The sequence below is a fragment of the Atta cephalotes genome, assembly GCF_000143395.1.
Source record: "Atta cephalotes unplaced genomic scaffold scaffold00008, whole genome shotgun sequence".
Classification (NCBI taxonomy): domain Eukaryota; kingdom Metazoa; phylum Arthropoda; class Insecta; order Hymenoptera; family Formicidae; genus Atta; species Atta cephalotes.
Window position 1 is genome coordinate 1,397,258 of NW_012130072.1, and position 21,566 is coordinate 1,418,823.

The 21,566-nt window shown below is 31.7% G+C and overlaps 1 protein-coding gene across 1 annotated transcript; it reads right to left on the reverse strand.

Moving 5' to 3' along the window:
* Positions 1-11,527: 11,527 nt before the first annotated feature.
* LOC105627317 lies at positions 11,528-18,422 on the reverse strand. Its single transcript, XM_012208603.1, has 7 exons — positions 18,321-18,422; positions 17,815-17,919; positions 15,585-16,730; positions 14,755-14,808; positions 13,790-14,389; positions 13,198-13,523; positions 11,528-12,260 (listed from the first exon to the last, which is right to left on the reverse strand). Exons 1-7 carry the CDS (start codon positions 18,420-18,422, stop codon positions 11,528-11,530), a joined length of 3,066 nt encoding a protein of 1,021 aa, XP_012063993.1.
* Positions 18,423-21,566: the final 3,144 nt, after the last annotated feature.

Genomic DNA, 21,566 nt, shown 5'->3' on the forward strand with positions numbered 1-21,566 from the left:
AGAGAGAGAGAGAGAACTACATCGTAAATCGTCCAACAGTTAATTCAATGTTCGAATAATAGAAATGTTCACTTGAACTAGAACTCCTCTGTTCCTGTCTCTTTTCTTCATCAGCGCAAATTCCTTTCTACGATCGGTTTACTCGCACTTTGATATTGTACGTCGTTGCGTCGCATTGATTTTTCGATAAGTGATTCCCTGTTCAGAACGTTAGAAAAAAATAAATAAAAATTATAAGAAAATATATATTTACTTATAATTATTATTTTAAAAACTAATAATTTAAATTTTATATAAAAAATTAAAATACTAAGAGAAAATCCAAAATCCAAAAGTGCATAATTTTAATATTTTTTATTATCTTAAATAAAAACTAACGTATATATTCAATCTCATAAGAAAAACTCTGCGTTAATTTGAACATAATCGTATTTTTAATTCGTATTTTTAATCAATAGAAGAATTATAATAACACGATATATATAACATATTCAAGAAAGCATCATCATTATCGAATCATCCTCGGAATCTAAACTCCACGGTCTTCAACCGCAATAGTAATCGCCATTCCTCTGATTACAGTTTTTCGCGAATAAAAAGAGCCTTTTTCACCACAGAGTTCAGAGTTCAGAGTTCAACAGTATTCGTCGTATGATCCGTAAAAGTGTAAAAGTCTGACCTCGAAGTGAGACTTCCCTGGAATATATACGCACATAGTTGTAGAATAGTTAACACGGGTAGACGAATGACCGAACTCATCCTAAGCTCTCGAATCTTCTTTTCAAGCTATCGACGTTATTTCGCTGTCTGGCGCCGTGAAGGCTCCCTTCGCAAGCACGAGAAGCTATGAGAATCGCGAAACGTCGCCGTCATATTCCTCAATCCTGAAACAGTGTAAAAGATAAAAAAATTGTAGGTAGTTAAATGGCAAAAAAAATGTAACCAAAATATAACCATTGATATAAAAGTTTTGCAAATATCAAAAATACATGAAAAACTATGTATATCACTTATTTGTTACAACAATGACATAAACAAGAAATTGTCATTTTAGAGTTGCGTACAGAAAAAGAAAAAAGAAATATACTTTGGTTCCTCTATATAAGTTAATTATTGCATCAAAATTAATATTTCAAAATTTCTGAAAGACTTTGTCTTACGTCGTTATTCTCTAATCTCTTCTGTACTCTTCTCATACATCGTAATTTATTAACGGTATCTTTCGATATCGCTATGTTGTCTGCCTCAATGCCGTCATTATCGCGCAACGGTCGATTCAACACGTATCCAATATTCGATAGAAACTGAGTGAGTGAGGTGTTATAGTAATACACGACCGGGGGAGGGATGCCTGCCATTTCCTCCGGTTCTTGATTTATGCATTACAGAATATAGAGACACCGCGTGACTCGTGGGGATTCGATTTCGAACCAACGTAATACAACGTGAATATTATTCAAAGTGTTGCTCACTTGGACACGTGGACTTGTCGGAGTAAATCGAGGTTTGACCGTAATCAACGACACGTGACAACACGTGCCGCTGTTCGCTACAGTGATGCGTTTATTGTGGCGGCTAGAACGTCAAAAAATTTGTGCACGAACGGGTAAACTTATTATAGTTGCTGCGAGTAAAAGTATGAAAGAACTGTTGCGTCACAACGTTCTTTGTAATGTTTTTTTGCGCATGAATAATATATTTTAAGATTATTAAATTTAACAAGCTGTTCTATTATAGGATGATAATCGGGAAGTTGTTAAAACTAAATAGTAGCTGAAACTAAAAAGAAAATAGACTCTGTAGTGAAACGCGGAAGAATGCATTCCATGAACATACAAAGATTCTTTAGACCTTTCATCGTCACTGGGTCACAGCGATAGCCTTGCGGCGATAGTTTGTGAATATTTTCCATAAATATTACATTACGTTAGCAACTAATGTGTTGTTATGCGAAAATAGCTTTGCTATTCCTTGCTGATGGCATCGTTTTTTTTTTTCCTTAAAATGCAGAATTATTTCCGTCCTAAATTGCATTCCTTATTACAAACTACAATTACTTTTTTTCTATGTTTCACTAATTTTTTAGAGAAAGCTTTCCTAGAATATATGAAAATATTAAGAAAAGCATAAATATATATATTGTTTAAAGTTTAATTTTAATTCGTTCAATTAATTTAATTAGATTAATTTTGTATCTTCTATGTATAATTTATCCGTATGTAATAAAAACACATCAATTATTTATTATCATTATTTATAATTATTATCATTATTTATAATTTTCAGATTTTTCTAAAAAAAAAATAAAAATCGTATTTTAATATTTTAATATGATTACGTATAAAATTCATAACTTTTGCATTAATTTTCGTATGAATAAAATATTCGTAAATTAATTCGCTCGCGCGCGTTACATTGTAGAGTTTAGTAAATAAACGACGCAACACTGCTAACGTTCAGCCAAACGCATTTCAGACGTACCGAATTTATGGGACGGGAGTTGCAGCATTGTTGTTTCCACTTCGGATCCTTTATAGTCCCGTGGCGGACCCTTGACCTGGCGAAACATTGAAGTCGACAAATCGGTCGCTACCAGTTGCGATGTTTGAGTATCATCAAGAAAGTCGAGTACGCGCGCTCGAAATCTGCGAATAAAAAACCACTCGATAGTGTATTTAACAGTCAAGTACGTGACGATTCAAGAGAACACGCATTCGTCCTGTATACCGGGTGATAGCAAGAAATAAAATCTAAAGTTTATAAATAAAATTTAATTATATTAAATTAATATAAACAAAAATATATAAAGATACTATAAAATTCGATTATATCATCGAAATAGATTTGTTATAATATATTAACCTCATATTTCTAAAAAAATATATATATAACTATTCTGCAAATCTGATATTTATTTATTAAGAAGAAAAAATTTTTATAATATGTTCTATTTCGATTAGCTGTATTAATTTCAACGTAAAAATTAGAGCAAACATTGCGGAAGGAATGTCTTCTGTTGACTCATTAATATTTGCTATTATTATCTATACACTAAATATTATTTCTTTCACGTATATGACTCGACAAATAATAAGTCGCTGCAATACGAAACTTGTAAAACATTTTATATTTTACCTCTGCTAGTATCCGCTAGAATAAATTTCGAATGGACCACCGTGTAACGCATAGTGAGACTATTGCTCCTTTTTTTAATACCACGTCAGCCATTTATGGCCCAGCGTGCCACTTGACAGGACGCACGGCGTCACGGGGTAATCAAAGTGCCATTATCCATGGGAAATTGTAACTCCCCAATCTCTCTTACCCTGCCTCTCTTTCTCGAGAAGGGGCGGATATGTATATTCAGACTACCGCTCTCGATATATCTCCTCTCTCCATCCCTCTCATTCGACGTCTCGCGCTGCTCCATGGCAAAGGGTGATTTAGGGTGGTCATTATGTAAACCTCCTCACCTCTGTGCGCTCATCGTGTTACACGAGTTACGACAGAGGGATCGACGAGTGGTACGTTGTCAGAGTGGAGTCAACCACTGAAAAATGGCCGCTATTTGTCGCGGAGAATTCGACGCTTTATAATAGCCCCATGTTGAGATGACCAATTCTTCAAAAATCCAAGAAGAATTACAGCAGCTACAATCTTCACATTGACACAAATTTATATATAATTAATTATAAATTAATCTAAAGAAGATTGCACAATTAATAATTACTTAGCGAAAGTAACTTAAATTTCCATTGACAGAAACTTGAGTTCTCGAAAGTTAATATCATAAATTTAGCTGTTTCTCGCTTCTCCTCGATTGGTTTCGCGGTTCCGCCACGCCGATGGGGTAGGAGAAGATTAGTGGGCTCGGGGGTTAGTACGATGAGCACGAATCCCAGCCCATGCATACCAATCGAGTGACAACCTAACAACGGTTAACCGCAACCAGTCGACCCGCTGCTAATCAAGAAATCACAGCGCGAGATAACCCCCACCGGAGGGGTTCCAAGCGAGTCCGCCGGGTCGAACTGGTGTCATAACGTGTATCCGCCATTTCCGATCTTTTCACACATCACCCATTTTGCTGAACGACATGAACTTGCTATTAGGAGTGTACAATGTTCGATAATAAATCAACTGAAACTGGAAAAAAAAACAGAGCTGGAACTAAGAAATTCGCGAGAGTCGAATTGATACTTATTGGTATGTAAGTACTTGATTGTCTCGGTTCTACGCGTATTTTATATGTATAATAAAATATTATGCATGATATTTTGCAGAAAATAATACATTTTTACATGATTCAGAATATATAATAATTATAGTGTTGAGAATAATTGATAGTAGTTAGTACAGGATATTTTATTATATTATATTTTATTACATTATTATTATTGACTACGAAATTGGTCTCTATTATCATTAAAATAACGATTCTATTATTATTTAAATTAAAACTATCAAATTTTAGAAATATTGTTAGAACACACACAAATCAACTAATGAATAATAATTTACCAGATTTATCATCTATATTTTAAAAGTTAAAGAAAATTACCTAATAAAAAAATATGATATATGTGGAAAAAAAATCATACTTTTTCTTCTGTGTTTAGTCTTGTTTTTGACATACATTGAACACACACCGCGCGTTTACACAAGGGATCGCTGAGAAACACCGTAAGGGCGACGTTACAGTAATTACGGGGTTAAATACCAAGGGGTTAATAGCGAACCAATGAAGCGACGAGTACGATCGATGCGTTATACGATCTAATGCACGTGTTACTGGAAGTTTTAACGTCATCGATAATCCCGAAAGACAGATGAGTTCGAGAAAGAAATATCACATTATCGTTGGTTCTTTTCGATTTCTGTTAATTTGTCCCAAAATATATTATTCTTAAAAATTTTTACGAATGTACTACTTTTTGAAAATGTTATTTACATTTTAATGCGATAATATATATAAAAATTTAGTAATAAACTTATAATTTAGTTGTAATTGTAATTAATTTAATTATAATATATATAATTTTACAAAATTGAGTAAACAAAATCAATAGTATTAGATAATCGAGTGCAGTTAATATTAAATATAATTTTTAATAATAATATTATAACAAAAATTAATCTATAAATCGTTACTATTATTTGAAATACGTGAAATATTTATGTGTTACAATAATAAAATATTATTGCAATACATGTATTTATAGTTGTTTTATTATCAATGACGCCGTCTATTGTTACTGCAACTGTACTCGGACGGTCCTTTGCGGTAACCTCTTACCTTTACTCTGAGTCGAAAGTATAATGCGAATTGAGTCCTTAAAATTTTCTTCGCGAACGCACCCTTTCTTCGTTTCGGGCACGTAACAAAGTCTCCGAAAGCTCAGTCTCACGAATTGCATGAAATCGACACTCTAGCTACGTTTTGAGAGTATTAAACCCTCTAGTCTCCCCCCATTTCTAGAGAAGTACGCTTTATATCTGTTCATCAAAAGTGCAAAACTACACATACCATTTCAACAGCATCATCATGTATTTTTATTGTCACACGTTTATATTTTATATCGTAATATTTTCATAAAAAATAAAAGTTGTAATTTATTAGCCATAAATACACACACACACACACATATATTAATAAAGGTAACATTAAAATATAAAATTGACACAGTGCTGTAATACAAAAGTTCAAATCAAAGAATATTTTCTTAAACGTAATCAAAATATGAAATAATACAATAAAAATATTAAGTATACAATAAAAAAAAATAGTGTACAAAAAAATATACAATAAAAATAGTACAATAAAAATGATGTAAGTAATTATATCCATAATGTTAAAAAAGTATTAAAGGTAAAATAGTAATATTTCCTTGATTTCAACGAGAGATTACGTTTTTTTGTCACAGTCGTAAATCTGCGAAGTCGTAGAGAAGATATTGCATAAAGCTAGCAAAGCCTTCGAACAAACAAGTTAGCCGATTCGACTACAGGACCACGGGAAACAAATAAGAAACAAACGAACGAGATTGTCGAGAGATATAGGAAAGGAGGACGTTTGCCCGCGCTTACCTCCTCTTTTAAGGTTCTTGCAACGTCCCGGAAGTACGAAATCTAATTTAACCTTCGGTCCGATAGCGTGACTCCCTGTTCGCTTGAAATTCCCTCCCATAGATCCTCCCGCGTAAATCGGACCGAAAGAACTTTGATAACTTGTATAACTCGAATTTTCAGTGTCATTTGGGACACAGGCTTGAATGTCCGAGATCGTTATTAGAAAAATGCGAAGATTAATATTTCTAAATTAGAGCTACTTAAATAAAATAGTAATAAAATAAATAGTTAATGTGGAAAAATATTTATATAATTTAGAAGAAAATTCTTTGATTCTTATAAGACATTTTTTCATATTAAAATTAAGAGACATAAAAGTCAATTTAAAAAGCTCATACATACATAAAGAATGCAAATTAATTTTTAAATACCAGAGTTAAGTGTGTATATCATACCTTGCACTTTGCATAATAATTTTAATAATTTCATTTTAAAAGTTAATATCAATGGAACCTTATCGTATTCTACATATTTTCGCGTAAAAATGCCTCGTATCCTAACGATTGCAAAATCGAAGAAAAAAAGGAAAGGCGCCAGGCGTATACCGACAAAAGTTTTCGCCACTCCGGATACGGGGAAGTTTCACCGTATTTGCGCATCCGGTATCATAAATCTTCGACTCTTCCCGCCTTCTGGTACCCGGTGGCCAAGTCACCAAACCCTTCGTCCATCCGAGGAATAAATTTACAAGAAAACTGCTACATTTTTTTCAATTTCTTTCCCATTTCATTCGTTTTCTATAGAAAAAAAATTCTTTAAAAATGATTTTTAATTTAATATAAATAAATTGCAAGAAAAATACTCATTATTAATAAATCATAAGAAATGAAAATTAATCGTAATAGTTAAATAGATTAAATTTTTTATTGAAAAATTCTAAAATCCTAAAATGTTATTTATTCCTTTTAAGATTGTTTTTGCTAAAAATTTCTTCTCATTTATAAATAATCACAGATTAGGTTAATGGTCGACTTTTACAAATATTTTTATATCAAAATATGAAAAATATAACTTATGCTATTCCATTCAACAACTCAATTATCCCTACCAAAAAACTCACTTCTATTCATTAATCTAAGCTATATCAGGAAATCATAATCCTCTCATAATCTCTCTCTCTCCGTGAATCCTCTCTCGCTCAACAATTCATCGCTATCAACGCCAAGTTTTTATAGATTATTGATGATCGAGGCGTTTCGGCGCACAAAAGAGTGGCATAATAACGCAATTAGCGGCGCGTTGACAAATTGAATCGATCCGAAATGTATTCTTTTCATCGTGCCCCGATATCTCGTTTCTCCCCTTTCTTCTTCCTATAAATATTTCATGCCGCGCGTTGTCCCCACATCCGTGGAAAATCGTCGAACGTTGGACGATCCTTCTTTACTATACGGCCTTTTCGACTGCCACCCTCGAAAATTCTTGTGGCGAAAACCATGGAAAACCGATAATCTTCCATCAATCAGTATCAGAATCGTACCGTCGCCGTTTTGAAGAAAAAAAGAATACACGACATTCTATAAGCCTTTGAATTTAAAAAAAGAAATCATATGATCGAGCCTGATACATTGGAATATTTCACGATAAACATTGATTTACTTAAAATCCGGCGTAACGTTTACTGTTCCTCATAAAAGGATATATTACAACGAATAGTGATTTTTTTATATCAAGGCAATCGATTTTGTATAATATTCCAAAAAATATACAAAAAAAATATATTAAGATAATTATCAAAGAATTTAAACGGTAATATTTTAAATTATACAAAAAAGGCTTTCTACACAGGAAGAACAATTTTGTTAGATCAGATCAAAATATTCATTACAGGATGATTAAGCTAGAATCTCAACTTTTTATAGCATTATACTTGAGCGTTTTATATAGTTTTTTGATAGTCCAACAAAATATTTTTAAATCTATATCTCTTTAAATTTTATTATTAAAGAATTTTTAGAATTATATATATATATATTTTCAGTAAAATCATTCTTTCCATATATAATTGCTTGATAATTTCAGAAGTTTTACATTAAATTGGTTGGAATAAAAATTCCTATGCTTAATAGAGTTTCGTTTCTGTATCACATCTCGATGCGTTTTCACCATTCATTACAGCGACTACGCGCGACGCCGTGCGACGATAAAGCGCCGCACGAAGCTATTGGCTACCGTAATTTGTCCGGCGATGTCACAGAACTCTTAACTCCCCGTCCATATCGGAAACGGCGTGAAAACGGCGAACGCTATTAGAGAGGCGATCGTGTGTACACCAGTCCGCGGATTGGTTGCGATGCAATTATGTACGGCAGGGTGGGCGGTCGGTCGGTCGGGCGAAGGTGTTAAATTCACTGGATGTGTATCCTGGCGAGCGAGCCCCATTCTGGGCGGTAGCCGACACAAATCCGATCGTATTTTCATCGACGCCAAATTGGCAATATCCTCGCCGGTGACGATTCCTGAATTATGCATCAGCCTCGGGGACAGTCGCTCCGAAGTTTATCCATCCCGCTTGTTTCCACCGAGAAGCCCGACCCGCTCGGCTCTCTTCCACGCAGAGAGTTTTCTCCCCTTCCCGTCTCCTCGTCCTCCACTACCTCCTCCTCCTCCTCCTCCTCCTCCATCTCCTCTTCTATCGCTTCACTTCCTCCTCGTCTCCCTCCTTCGCAACCCCCTCGGAACATTGCACTTCCTCTCGTCTCTCTCGCCGAATTGCCACCCCCTTTCGAGTTCCCTACCCTCCGCGCACCCTTTCTCGGTTGGAAACGTCACTTATTGGTCGAGCGAGAGGGTGGAAAAAGAGACGATACCCTCGAATCCGACCAATCACGGTGAACGCCCGTGATAATGCTCGCGATATCTTGCACCGGTGAAACCTGGCGCGAGGAGAACGCCGTGGGAGAAGTTTCCGCGAGCGCGAGATAACTCTCATCGAAAGCGATTTCGGCCGAGACCGTTCTCTTGGATTTCCCGCCAATTGATACAATACTATACTGAAATATATATACCGAGTGCATTCTTATTGAAATCTGTATTATTTTTAATAAAAATTATATAGTTTTTTTTTTATCAAAACGATATATATACTAAAATATTTTTTTCGATCTGAAGTTTGTGTCAATTCAACAAATCATACAAGGAGAATAGAAAATGCTACTTGCATAATTATATAAACGTATAATTATACATCAATTTTTTTTATATATATATATTATATTTATTATATATTATTATATATTATATTTATATAATTACAATTATAATTTATATTTGTATTAGAGAGTTTTTTAAAATGATAACAATTAATTAAACGTACGTGGCTCTGTAATGATGTGAACGACTGAGTCGCTTCCATTTTAATAAACAGGAAGCGAAGTAGAAAGGATAGATTATTAGCGCTTGGAAACAGCACTTAAGCCTTTAAGAGAGCGTCGAGGTCCAACTCGAGAGACAGACAATGGGGGAGGTAAAAGCAAAGCATCATTCGGAGAAGGGCGAGGGTTGTCTACCCACCCCAATAATAAAATGATAAGGACCTTCGTCTTTCCGCCGCCCAAACTTCCTTCTGACTGAATCCCCATCGTATATAAATGTCGATATTATTGTAACGAGACGTTTTTGATGCCGATTTCATATCGTGCGCTTGCCTTGATACGCATTCGCATGATATACGTCGAAATCGGCAGAAATGGCGTCCACACGTACAGCTACGATTATTATCGCGTATACAAACGGGAATCAAACATTGGAACCGATCACCAACAGTAGAAATCGATTTTCTCTATTCACAGCAATCCGCTGTTCGTCCTCCCTTTCATCCCGCATATCATTCCCGCATTTCGTCCTCGTTAAAACACATCGTAGCAATGGATATGACCTATCGTTGAGCAGAAATGGTTGTGAAACTCGCAAAATGTGAGGCTTTCATTGAAACCTATAATCATCTCTTCCATATCGAGTTGCCGGGAAAATACAAACAGTTATCACATTTTTGTATTCAAAAAAAGTCAATATTAAATAATATTAATTAATAAACAAGACTTTATTTATAAAATGTATGATATATATAATCGATTGATGAAATGTGCAGTAAAGTTTATATAGTCGACATGATGTATAAACTAAAAGCCTTTCTTTGTATCAAAAAAATTTGTTTTAATAATTGACAAATATTTTGTTTAACTCTTCACAAGCATTTAGCATCTTATCTAGTTTATCTGTTTTGTATTACACAAAATAGAGAAAAATGAAAGATACAAATCCCGAGCTTGCGTTCCAAATAAATTTAATATGAATCATTTATATCGATTAGTCGACTATATTCATCGCTTTTCTGTGAAAGTATTAAGATATTAATTTGTGGCATACGCGCAAAAGGAAAATAATACATTTTGTATAATTAGCTGCGAGATCTATTCGAATTTAGACTTGAATTTTTTTCTTTTAAAAAATTAGTAAGATGCACATCGAATGCCGTATGATCAACAAAATCTATTCAAAATAACGAAAATAATTTGTTTTTAAATTCTTTTAGCTAAATCAAATAAATTAATCATTTCTTGTGTTGTGTTAATGCAAAAAATATGATGCAAATTAAATTTTTATACATAATAATATCGGAAATCATTCGCAACAAATTTATTTTATAACGTATGATTTTGATATGCATGATGTGTTTATATTTTTAAGTTGATACATTTCGATAAACATTATACACATTTATCGAATTGTAGTTAATATTTATAGGAATCCTTCTATGTTAGGCTGAACACGCACACGCATTAGTATATATTATCAGCGTATAATTTTAGAATAGATAATCCGTTAGTCACGCGACGAGCAACATGCATCGGTAGCTGGTTTGTTCATCTTGCACTAAACTCTCGCGATCAATAATGCTTTCTTGAAAAAAAATTACAGATAAACAAAATGAAATCATTAGACGGAGAAATACATTATCAATCGCAAATCTGATAGAAGATGAACAAGTCGGCCTTAAATTGTTGACAATTATCGATCCAGGAGACCGAATTTCTAATTTCATAGATCTCGCAGAAATCACTGTTGTGCACATTTATTCTTGTTTTCTCATCTTTATCTTAGATATTTTTCTGTAAAACTTATTCCTTACTATCATCCTGTATATATTTTTGAACAATAATCAGTCATTATTTTATCAAAATTTTTTGACAAAACAATTTGCGTATATAAGTCAATGTTTTGTATATAAAATAATTATTCTTAATGCAAATCAATGTTCAATTTTTTGAAAAAATTATTTGATATTTGAAACTTGTTTAATATAAATCCTCTTTTTTGTTAAAATTTTTTTAACTTTCTGGTTATGTATTTAAAAAATAATGACCAATATATTATGCTTCGTTTCTCATACGATGCTTCAAGATGCCGACGTATTCTTTTTCTTCTTATTTTCTTCGCAACCTACAGTTTCTCGTTTTGCTTGTAGATTGCTTGGCTTCTTTGGAAGACAATAGTGTATGCCAGTGGGACAGGGGTAGGAATATTTCTTCTTCAACAGACACGGGTGTGTCGAGGGTCGCTTTTTTAAGATTTTCATCTCATAGCACGGACAAGGGCCAGGATGTATTTTGGGTGGTGGTGGACAAGGACAAAGTACGATAGGTGCGTTCGGTGGCTTCGGCAATGGAAGTGGAACACAAATTTGCTTCTTTTTGATGTTATTCAGTTTAATCTTTATATCAAATTTATCATCTTTCTGGAAGACTTCCATACTTGGACACGCTTTAGGCTTCATAAACTTCGGCGGTGCGCACGTTACCTTTGCATACTCCATCTTCGGTGGTGGAAAAGTTTGAGGCAGTTCGCACTTACCTAGTGGCAGACAAGTCTTCCTACACTCGGAATCCACGATCTTTTTCTCTATCTTTGGTTTCGTCTTCTCGTTTTGCTTATTGCACTTGACTTGCTTATCGTTCTTTTCTTGGTGACAAACGTCGCTTTTTTCCTTGCAAGATTTGCCATGCTCATCAGCTTTCTCGGTAGATTTATAGATTTTATCCATTTTCTTGCCAGCGGAAGGCTTATTAGAATCTGATTTAGCAAGTAGAAACAAAGAACTGTGAAATCCTCGCCAGTGAAGAAAGCCATGCCTATGCAAGAAAATCGGATAACAGAGATTACGATGAGAAGACGTCTTATACATTTTATTTCTTTGTAATTTTGGAAGCTTCTTGGATATTTTCTGAATGTTTTTGGAAACATTTCGTGAGCACTGTGAAAGTGAATGTGAGCACGTTAAATGAGATCTAGAACATGATAAAAAATATTGTTTGCAAAGTTCTGGAGATAGGAGTTTCCATTTTAAAAGATATTCGAGGCACGTCAAATATTTAGAAGATGGTGCTAATGACTTCGAGTATTCTAGACATTCCAGAAATTGTGAATCTTTCTCTCGACAGATCTTTAAGAATGGCGATTTTTTTACGAATTTCGAATATAAAGCGAAAGAACGTAGCAAATTGACTGATTTATAATGACAAGATAGCGATGATAAAGTATTATGATAAAGCAGAAAATATTTCTCAATGAATTTTAAGAATAGTAGATAAGAAGGTGGAATTGTTGAATAGCAGACTGACATTGCCGATATTGGTCCATTCAAAGCCGGCAGTTTATCCATTCGTTTCGTCATGAATGAACGTTTCAAAAAATATTTTCTTGATTGTTCGTGAATCCGATCAAATGATTTATGTCTTAAAAGGCTTCTAGGCTTGAAGGAATTAAAATCTCTTGTGTAAATCAATCCTGAATTGAACATATTTATCGAATAGATTTTATAGTTCCATCGATTAAATCCTAATTCTCCTATTCCAAAGATAGGTCTTGATAGACTTCTTAGGAAAATTTCCGTTTGTAACTTTAGCTTCTGGATAGCCTGCGGGATTCAGAAAAACAGATGAAGATAAAGAAATATATATTTATATTTTTAAAAATAACAACAGTTCTTCGTTTCCATCAATGATATTTATGATAGCCACTGATGCCTCCACGTACCTTCTGTCTCTTACTGACGCGATTCAGCAATACTCTTTCTTGCATGGTTTCTTGGGTGGGCAATGAACGCAGAATGGCTTTTTTTTGGGTTTTGGCTTGAAGGGATAACCCGGTGGTTCCATGGGCTGACAGGGGCCCTTGGGTGGATCGCATGGATTCTTTTTTGGTTCACCAGGCGAATCTTCGCCACAGTCTGGCTCATCTAGCCGCAGTACTCTGCCACTAACTGCCTGCTGGTTTTTACGTATTAATTCGTGAAGAATTTTGCTGCACTTTCTCAATAATCTCGCGATAATCCCGACCAGCGCTCTTGGCCCACCTCCCTTCTTTAGAGAGTTTAATAAGACAAAAGCAAAGCGCTTGTATGAGTAAAGAATGAAAATAATGATTTAATGCGAATATAGTTCATAAATATAATAGAGAAGCTAATGCTTACATGCTTACACAAAGTGATTCTTTAATTTATACAAAAAATAGGATCAATTCATTGATTTGTTTTCTATTTTCATTAAATTATTGTCCTTGTTTTCATTAATGATTTTTTTTCTTTTCTTCCGTCTGTCGTATCCTCGATTTTCGATGCTTCATGTTTGAATCGGAAAACTCGACGCTTGAATTCTGCTACTTTCTCGATCAAAGTTTGCAATTTTTCGACAGCGTCCTTGTTGGAAACTTTTTCTGACATCAGCATTATTCGATCAGGCTCTGTTAATTCTTCAATACTTGAAAAATGTACACGTGTGATAAACCTCATTAATGGACCTCTATTGACATATTTGTTATTTTCAAACAACAGCATCATCGGGTCAAAATTGTATGTGTCATACTCCTCGTCGATAATTGGCGATTCTTCACTAGGTTTTTTTATTTTTTTATTTAGTTGATAGTCTGTACCAATCTCGTCTTCGTATTCTTCACCTTGAGGGAAATAATCATCGTATAATAATTTCGATTTCTCAAACTCATCACACTGATTGTTACAATAGCAAGGATGAGTGACAAAATGATTATGTAGAAAAGAAAAATCGGAACAATCCTTGTGATTGACTGTCGAATTGAAATCTTGCTGAAAATCTTTAACAAAATTGATTTCCGTAAACTGTTGACATGAATTGGTGATCGATAGAAAATCTCTGTTGGTTTGGATCCGATTGGACTCGATCGGTTTTCCACTTCCCGTTATTTTTACCGCAGATGTCATCAATGAACTTGAACTCTCTCTTCTCTGCAGAGAGATGACGACCAAAGCAATCAGAAATAGAATTTATAATAGTTCATTATGTGAATAAGATATTCTTTTTCACGTATACGTATTGTACGATTTTGAATAGTTTAAAGTAGACAATTCAACGAGAAAAGAGGCAGAAGGGAGGTGGAGCCACAGCGATCACAAAACATTCTTGCGAGTTTTATATTTAGATAATTTTTTTAATTTAATCGCGTATAATTTTATTTAAAAAATGGGCAAATAAAATATGCTCAAATACGAAAGATATCGTTATAGTTTCATAATTTATTTATCAAATAAAAAAATTATTAAATTCCCCTTTATAATAATAAAATATAATAATAAATATTCCAAAAACTTACTTCTGCTATTATTTCGGATTTTGAAATCTTCACAGTCAAATTTTCTGGTTGTGGCTGAAATAAAAAATTATATTATCATATAGTTGTTTAGTTAGAGTGTTTTTGACATCTTACTTAAAAGAATATAACTAAAAAAATTTACAATATTGTATAAAAAAAATAATATTTATTATTACTCATAGATTTATAACAGATTTGTAACAGAACATATCATATACTTATATAAGTACTTCACAGATATGAGATATTATAAAAACAATAGTTTTTTTCTTTAAAGTAATTTACATTAATATAAATTAAATTTTGTTCCGAAATAATTCATTTTAAAGTTAACATAGATTTTGTAATTGATACTTGTATGGGGGGGGGAGGGAGGAGGCGGAAATATTTTTAACTCTATTATGATTTCTATATATAAAAAGAGACATTAAAAGTTTTTTTTTTTCAGGAAACATTTTATACGTAAATAATGCATAAGTGAGATAATTTCAAGAGTCTTTTTCTTTTGTGTTATCAGAACATTCTAACTTTTTAACAGGTCGACACTCTGGTTTTTTTATTTCTTCTTTCTTCTTGATATCATTCTTCTTCCTACATGGACTTATGTCATGCAATTCATAATAAGTTTGTTCTTGCTCGAAAATATTGGAAATTCTGCAAGGATCTTCTTTTGTTTTACAAGGATCTTCTTTTATTTTATAAATATCTTCTTTTGTTTTACAAGGATCTTCTTTTGTTTTACAAGGATCTTCTTTTGTTTTACAAGGATCTTCTTTTATTTTACAAGGATCATCTTTTTTCTTTTTACATAAGTCTTCTTGGATTTCCACCTTTCTTTCACGAGGTTGTTCATGGCAAGGTTCTTTTTCTATTCTAGGAATATCCTTTTTCGGTTTACACGGATCTTCTTGGATCTCCGCCTTTGGTTCGCAAGATTTACGCCAATTGCGGGAATATTTTTTATTACAAGAATTATTTCTTCCTTTGTAGGAAAGTACATTTTGTTTCTTGCCTGTACATTTTATTTTCCTGTTGCAATCAGTCCTCTTTTCTCTGTTCTGACACTTGTGTTCTATCTCCCTCTCTTCACACGACTCCTCTTTTTTGTTACAAAAATCATTATTCTCTATATTCTTCTTAAGAGTTCTTTTTCGCTGCATACAAAATTCCTGTATCTTCCTCCGAATGCCAACCTTCTGTTTATCAGCTTTATAATCCTTTGCAAAGAGAATTGCATTGTTGGAAATTATGTCGAAAAATGGAACTTGGTTCACTACAAAAATATTTTCCGAACAATACGAGTCTGAATGTGTTGTCGAATGAAATCGTATTTTGGCCTGCAGATCTGGGAGTATGGATTTGATTTTGGAGCATGTTCGTCGAATCCAATTTTCCTGTTCAACGACATTTAACGTATCGTCCGTCATTGTTTCGCTGTCATGATTGAATGAATCTACTTCGTGATTATTTTCACGCTTGTAATTTATAAAATTTAATGAAGACAAAGGAAATATAATGCGAGCGTAGAACTCATGTAATAACTTCAATTTAGTATTCAATAGTATTTCTGGTATCGACCAATCGGTCGATTTCTCTGCTCCTTTGCAATGTGCCTCTATATTTGGAAGTATACTAACATTTCTAAATTTCTTCATCAATCTTCTTGCCGGCTTTTCGCCATGATTTAACAAAAACGTCAGCAACAATTGATTATTTTTTTTCGCAACATATGTTGCGAATGTACTGTAAGATAAATATTCGATTTTTTTCGTTCTTTTCTTAATCGATCGATCTATCTTTGCGATTTTCGCTTCTGGAATGAACTTCAGATCGTACTCCTGAAACGATGGATACATCAAGTCGAAGAACCACTTGCAAATCGGAACGGTGTCGTAATTTCTTTGCCAGGTTTTCATGTTGCTGGAACTCGTCTCACCCAGGACATAAAGACACATCCTGCTGCATGCATTGCCCGCCTGAGGACAGACGGAGATACGATTTCAAGATCGATTCTCTTGTAGACCTTTTCTTTGTTAAAGATTTACATGTGGTCGCTGGTCTTCAGCATCAATTAATTTTATTCGTAGATTAGCTAACTCTATATCCCAGTCTATATTTCGTTATTTTTTATAAAATCTGAGAGCGTCATTTCATATAATATATCTTCAGTGCAAGCGTCTTCAGGCTTCTGTTACCAAATTTTTTGGAACTTTACAATTATTTTAATATTTGCACGCATCACGATTATTTATTTTATTTAAGCGATGATTTAAACAATTTTAAATGCTCAAGAAAATCTTGTTAAATAAAGCGTCTCACAAAGATGATGAATATGTATGAAATTATAATTTCTTCAATAGTGCACTATATCCAAAAATAACAAAAGTTGATACTGACTGTACGTCACATAATTAAACGCAAATATGCGAATTTTGAGATTGTTATTGTCCTTTGCCAGTAAAGTGACAATACAGTTTATGTTATGATTATTAAAATAGATGCATTCTTTGAAATTGAGTTATTATAATATCGAATACAGAAATCAATATCTCTGGTAACAGATAGACAGACAGATAGAAAGAAAAAGAGAGAGGAGAGAGAGAGAGAGAGAGAGAGAGAGAGAAAAAGAGAATCAAGACGTAATAAATAATTTTAAAAGAGCACGATAATGATTTTATTTCTTTTCTAATTTTATGAAATTTAATCTTTTTAATTTTATGAAATTTATTTTCATTTTCATTTCTACTTGTGCACAATAAAAAATATTTTTACTTTATGTATAAAATATTCCATGAAAAAAAATTTTATAAATTTGTATAGAATATACAGCATAATTGAACATACATGCAATTATCTGTACAATATATTAAAAATTATTTTTACCTTTACTTATCAAGTAGGATTAACTAATGTGTATATATAAAGATAGCTTTTAAGTATAGTTCTACATTAAAGTGAATTCTTTAAAGTGAATTCTATCAAGCAATTTTTTGTATATGTTGTAAATTTAAAATATAAATGTTACAGACTTTTTTTCTCTTATATTTATTTTTCTCTTACCTTTGATATTAATTCCTCAATAGGTATCAATGGACTATTAAGTGCTGGAGCTTCTTCAGCTATTGGTAAACGATAAAGAGCTTCCACGAGTTTCTCTGTCTGATTCTATATAAAAATCGACTACTTTATCATACAATTTTTTTTATATTTAATGTACTATATTTAATCTTTCACATTTAAATATACAACAGTTTTACATAATATTTGAACTTCATTATTTATTCTAAATAAAAAATAATATTAATTCTAAATAATAAAAATATTAATGATACTAAATAAAGATAATTCTAAAATAGGGAGACAAATTCATTAGTTCTATATTAAAAATTAGAAAAAAATACTTTGGTAATTTTACAAAAATTTATTTTATTGCTTAATATTAGCAAAACAAAATATTTACACATAATCAATAAAAAACATTAATATATTAAACATAATTAATAGATTTGAATACGCTCTAATAAATACAAATGGACGCGTAAATAATAAATAAGTTTATTCTTTACCCTTCCATTATTTCCTTCATGATTATTATTGTCTGTTTGTCTCATGCTGTTAATTACTGCATTTGAACGATTGCCTTCCTCTAAACGGGATTTCTTTCTCATTGTTGGCATTTCTGATGACTATTTAATTGAAATTTATTTTTTTACAGATATTTCAAATATTTTTCTTTAACAAAAATTGTTAATTATAATGATAATTTGTTTAATTTACATAAACCTTTTTAAATGAAATGTGGACAATGAATCACTTACAATAGAATTGAATTGCTGTTCATAGAAATTGTAAAAAGGCAAAGGCCTGTTGACAGCTGCCACATTGTATAATGCAAAGGTATTCAGTTTCACGTTATTTTTTAATAACTGAGATAAAGTTTGACTGATTTCTCTAGCGCCGCCAATTAGAGCAATCTAAATTATAATAGTATTTTTAATTACACCGATGTATTAATAAAAAGGATAAAGAAATAGACAATTTAATCTATGATAATGAAGCGAATAGAAATGTATAAAATGAAAATGAATCTCGCTATCAAAACTTAATCGTAAATACCTCAAAATTCTTTTCACCAATACAGGTTCGACGTGATCCAACGGATTTTACAACTGATTTTGCGGCTCGGGAAAACATGGTTAAGTATACTAAAATAATTTAAAAAATTTTTAACGACTTCATCAGACGCCCGACATATTCAAAATGATTGAGCAATGAGCATACGGCGTTTGTTACAAATAAACATCGATTCTTTCAATTTCAACTGTTTGAATATGTAAGAAAAATTAAAATATCGAACAATTTTACATTCGACGTTTTATTATGCAAATATAAATGTTATTCGAAAATGCTTACGCTAAGTAAATTAATAAAGTAATATTAATTTTATTTAATTAAAATGTAAAATCAAGATGTAAAAATTTCTCTTCTGGGATCAAAATTTTTATCTCAAAAAATACTTTAAAATAAAATATTAATTTAAATACTTTACTTTTTATGAATATTACTTTAAATTCACAATTAAATCTTTACTGTAAATCAATCTTTATTATAAAAATTAAAGTTGGTATTAGATGTAAATTTACATTTCACTGAATTTATATAAAATTGAATTAAATAACTGAATTTTAAACATAATTCAAAAACAATAATTTCAATATACACATTTTTGTACGTAATGTGTAATTAATGTGAATTTTTTTTTTATTATGACAATATAAGAGTATCATATTTTACACTGTTGTAGCCATCTAGTGTTGTAGTAAGAAAACAGAAACTCGATATAACTACTGGCGATCATCTATATAGGAATGTTAAATATAGACGTTCCTTACCGATTGCTATTCTACTAGTCCGCTGAAATACCGACAACTACGTAAGGTAGCTCGGTCACTTACCCTTGAACGATAAAATTGAATTATTTCATCTCTTTAATAACTACAGTCTAAAATGCAATTTATCATTTTATCATTCACAGTTTTATAATATATGAAATTATTAAAAAATATTAAGATATTCTTTAAATATACATATGCATTCTTTCACATTAATAAAGATTTCTATATATTTTGATTCAAAACGGTGAAAGAGGAAATAAGGAAAGATATAGAAAATAAAATTATTTTAAATATTTATTATTTTATATATATTAATTATATATATTATATATATTAATTAAGTTATATTAATAAAAATTCGTACATAAAGAAATTTCCGAAAGGGATGTAAAAAAAAATAAATGAATAGAAATAAATGAATGAAAATTTTCTTTAATTACTTAATTTATGTATTTTTGTTATACAATACATATAATATTCCATAAAACAGAAAGAAGAAATTTTAGAAAAAAATATAAACAAATAGCCTTGTTTAATTTTAAAATTATTTAATTTACTTATATTTTATGCGACATTCCATAAAACAAGTAGACAGTTAGAATGTTTAATAATTAAGACATATCTAATTTCATTCCGATACGTACATATATTTTATTAATAACTGTATTAGTAATTAAATAATGTATTAAATGTACAAAGCAATATTCAATTCTTTATCATATACTTGTTAAGTTAAAAGGCATGATAGTGTATCGCGCCATCATGTATTTATTTCTTGATTAGTAAACTTCGTCGCACGTGATATTGTAGTCAGGATATTTTTTCTTCAATAACTCAATCGACACTTGATGATCTGCTTTGCCATAACCCTATAAACCAAATTAGTCAAAAATGATTAACTGTCTATTACATCTTCCAAAAATAAATGTACAATAATGTCATGACCTTTACATGACAAAGTTTAAGTCTTTTTATCATGCTCAATTAACATATTCGCCAGCATAATGAATTAATTGGCAGCAATTGTTACGACTGGTAGCAATTGTAGACTTCGTTTTATTCAATTTTAATGACATCGTCACAGCTGTCACGTTGATTGCAGCAATGCGCGAAAGGAAAAGGAAATAAAAAAAAATAAAGAAGGTGGAAATTAAACTTCTAGATAAACTTTTAGATAAAATTGTGATGATAAATTGAAGTATGTTGTATTTTAAAGAAAGCTAAATGCGAGTGCTAGTAAAAAAAGACTTTCAAATCAGTAAAAAGTTCCGAGGTTGAAAGAAAAACATTATAAATGCACCAAATAACACAAATGAATAATTTAATGGATTTCTTTATAATAATTATATTATCTGTTTTTATAATAATGTACTAATATTGAATCGCAATTTAGTATTAATCGGCACATCAAGCTGAGCAAAGCTGCTAGCCTGCTTGGCAAGTGATTGAATGTGCTTGATTGAATCTATAAGTGACAACCAATCATATTCATTTGCTTGATAAGCAAACTAGCCGCTTTGTCGATTTGAATGCGCCCAATAATAATATAATATTGAATTAATCCTCTATTTATATCTACGGTCACGTGAAATTTCGCATCTTCCATCAACAACCTAGATCTTTGAGCTTCAATGCAGATTTTTTTATAGGTGTAATTTGTATTCTATCATAATTCATAATCAAAATATTGATTACGCTTTTAAAGTTCAACTGGCTGGCGAAGAGTTAATATTAATTTGAAACGTCGCGTGTTTCTAATTGATCCATAGCAAGTATCAAAGAGAGAGAGAGAGAGAGAGAGAGAGAGAGAGAGAGTATATATAAATTATTTATTAGTTTATTAGTTATAAGAAGTAATCTACTACTAGTTAATTAATTAAATTAATTAAAATTAAAACTTAACTTAGTTAATTTTAA